Source organism: Herpailurus yagouaroundi, unplaced genomic scaffold (assembly GCF_014898765.1).
Source record: "Herpailurus yagouaroundi ecotype Mexico unplaced genomic scaffold, PumYag 140, whole genome shotgun sequence".
In the NCBI taxonomy this organism is placed as follows: Eukaryota; Metazoa; Chordata; class Mammalia; order Carnivora; family Felidae; genus Herpailurus; species Herpailurus yagouaroundi.
The window spans coordinates 63,284,809-63,288,217 of NW_024412395.1; the positions used below are offsets into that span (position 1 = coordinate 63,284,809).

Sequence of the window (3,409 nt, forward strand, 5' to 3'; positions counted from 1 at the left end):
TTTCCTCTCTCTCTCAAAATAAACATTAAAAAAAAAAATGAGAATGAAAGTGAGTAAAGAAATAAAAGTAACCAATTAACAGAGATTCTACCTCCTTAATAAACAAGGATATGCAAATTAAAGCAAGAGGTGTGTTTCACCTTTTGAAGAGGCAAAGGTGTGTTGGCAATAACAGAGAAAAATATATTCACACAATTGCAGGAGTAAAACTGATACAGTCGTACTAGAAGGAAATCTAATATTATGTATCAAAGTTTAAAATGTGTACATGCTTCCACCAAGCAATCTTGTGAGAAATTACCCTAAGGAGACAAATTCACCAAGATATAGATACAAGATATTTATAATGAAAAACAAGAAGTTGCCTAAATGTTCATCCAAATGAAATTATTAAATTAGTCACAGCATATGTGGAGGCCTTAAAAAAAAAAGCAAAGAACTTTTCAACTATTGAGTGAAATAAGCAGAATATAGGGCTAGCATACATGGTACCATTGCAGGATTGTACAAAAAACAACAAAAACAGTATGTTGTGGTTTAAGTTTAGAGTAAAAAAAGTTAAGACAAAAAAAAAAAAGACAAACAAAATGTCAGAAATAGTACTGTCAATTTACTTTTACCTTAAATTTTCCAAGTTACCTTTGTCTTTTTTTTTTTTGATAGATTATTAAGAATAATCAGACACTAGTCAGTCAGTCAGTCAGTCAGTCAGTCAGTCAGTCAGTTTGGGTATATGAGGAAAAAGGCCCAGGCAAGAAAAACTTCACAAGACTATGAAGGAGTGCTATTTTCTTGGCCTGAACAGGGGTAAATAATGGCATATGTACATGCACCCTACCTCATTTTAACCAAGTGCACATATTCAAATGCCTACTTTCCCTCTCAGGATATCGATTACCAACAAGTTACCACCACTCTAGGATACTAATATTTCACAATAAACAACATTTAGTCTTAATGTTAACTGCTCGCTGCATCATCAGCCTATTTCAAGTCTAAAAGTATTCTATTAAAAAATCCTCACTGAACCACTGAAAATTTTCAACAGTGACAATTATTCCCTGCTTTAAATATAAACTGGAAAAATCATACACAAAATAGCAATATGATAATCTTGTGGCACCTCAATGTCATTCTACTCTCTGTATCTGAACAAAGAAGAACGTTCTATAACTGAGTTCATGGTAGCTTTCTTTCCTCTTCACATGTTACGTGTATACTATATATAAGAAGTTGTGAGGGGCGCCTGGGTGGCTCAGTCGGTTAAGCGGCCGACTTCGGCTCAGGTCATGATCTCGCGGTCCGTGAGTTCGAGCCCCGCGTTGGGCTCTGTGCTGACAGCTCAGAGCCTGGAGCCTGTTTCAAGTTCTGTGTCTCCCTCTCTCTGACCCTCCCCCATTCATGCTCTGTCTCTCTCTGTCTCAAAAATAAATAAACGTTAAAAAAAAAAAAAAAAGTTGTGAAAAAAGCTCTATTTGATACCCAGATAGGAAGCTGCTGAGAAACAGGTTAGTTTTTAAACAAAATGAGCTCCTCTGCCCTCCATGCCAACCACTAAGCAGGTCTTTCCCATTTATTCATGATTGATGTAGTAGTTCTCAGCAACATGTGTGCTAGTTCCATAATCATTCTATTCCCATTCTTTCATCTAACTGTCCATTTGGTCACATAAACAATTAGTAATGTGATGGCACAAATTTCCTTTCAGTTCTTAATTTTTAAAAAATTTTATGTGATTTTATTTTCCAATTTTGTTTAAATTTTTTTTTCCTGTGGAGTGTTTTTTCAAAATATTTAAGCAAAGTTTGTGACAGCTGACCTGGCATCAAATGCTATACTTAGACATTCCTAAAGTTTGTTTTAAACTAAGTTGAAACTAAAACTCTCATATTATTGAATACATTTCTAGAGATACATAATTAAGGAAATAATTCAAAATGGGATACAGTCTAGTGTTTATTTTATGTTATGGCAGGTACACTTGAATTTCAAAAATTTAAAACATATAAAAAGTGGTTAGGGACTAACATTTGTATCAACAATTGATAAATGTCTAAGATTGTTTATTATACAGCAGGGTACAATGGTAGTGCTAATGCCAGTAGGGCACCATGGAAGTTAGTCTAAAAATTATCACCAGGCTTTATACAAGCAACAACATATGCTGCTGTTTTAGAATTTCCGGACATAGTCTGCTTCTAATGCTAAGCAGTCCTTTAACATTTTTAATGTTATATAGTGTTACAGTATTTAGTTTGGCAAATGTTTCAAAATAAAGTAGAAATGTATTCATAACATCACAGAAATGCACATCCAGTTTTGTTTTCAATAAGAACCATAGGTACAGATCAGAACTCTTCCCTATATGAAATAATTTACACACAGATGAATGCTATAATATCACTATCTAAAATAATCACTAAATACAATTCTTTTTCAGAAATAAACAAGCAAAGGGTTTTTTTCATTTTCAAATATCAAAAACATAGAGATAATGTATGCTTTCCAAACAATGATATTCTAAAATTATAGGAATAATTTTAGTGAATTCAGTGAAGGTAAAAGCTAAATCAACCAAGTATACTGTAGTACAACCATATTAAATGAAACCAATGATCAGAAAATACAATCGTAGGAAAGAAATTGATAATCCACAAAACTGCTTTTCAGGCCTCAAGGTAAAACAGTTCCACAGTTTACAGGTAAAACCAAAGCAACAAAAATGCGTGCTTGTCTTCAATATGTAGATATTTTATGCGGAAGATGTAACACTTTGTTTGTAGACAGCGTGGTATGCATTTCTCAGCAAGACATAAGGAAAACAAGATTCCAAAAGATCCATTGTCAGGAATGGGGATTCCTGCACAATCTGAAAAGTTGCAAAAATTCATCAAAGAATTAAAGTTATTTATAATGGGAACATTTAGTCATAGCCAGTAAATCATAATTTCTATAGTGTTCTTATTAGAAATTGATAGAAAATTATTTTCCTTTTACTTTAAAACCTGAAATATAAATGGGTCACAATGTTTTGCTAGCAAAATGTCTAAAATCACCACTTTTCAATGAAGTCTATTAATCAACAGGAATATATTGAGCACTTTCACATTTGCCCTCAACAGTACACTAGACATGCAAGACAATACAAACATATTCAAAATATGGTCCATATCATCAAGTCCCACTGGGTTCCCAAGACTAAGTAAAAAAGCCAAATAAACATAAGACCAGCTGTAATGAAGTGGAAAGCCAGGAGTTCAAAAGGGATGAAAGATTAATGTGGGCCAGAGTAATGAGGAAAGTCTACCTAGACAAAGAGTATAGCTATGGCGTATGCTAAATCATAAGACAGATACAGATCTCTGCAGGAAAAGGAAACTATTTCAAGTGAGGGAAGAGTCACATGGTA

The 3,409-nt window shown here is 33.5% G+C and overlaps 1 protein-coding gene across 5 annotated transcripts in view; it reads right to left on the reverse strand.

Annotated features, from left to right (window-relative positions):
* Positions 1–1,938: 1,938 nt before the first annotated feature.
* Positions 1,939–3,409, reverse strand: part of NCKAP1 (NCK associated protein 1) — a 109,281-nt gene continuing 107,810 nt past the window's right edge. For 4 of the 5 annotated variants that reach the window (XM_040475579.1, XM_040475582.1, XM_040475581.1 and 1 more), the window contains one exon: positions 1,939–2,869. In XM_040475579.1, the coding sequence (XP_040331513.1) occupies positions 2,753–2,869 (117 nt within the window). In that variant the 3' untranslated portion in view covers positions 1,939–2,752. The remainder of the gene's footprint in view (positions 2,870–3,409) is intronic. The other variant, XM_040475580.1, reaches the window with a different exon arrangement.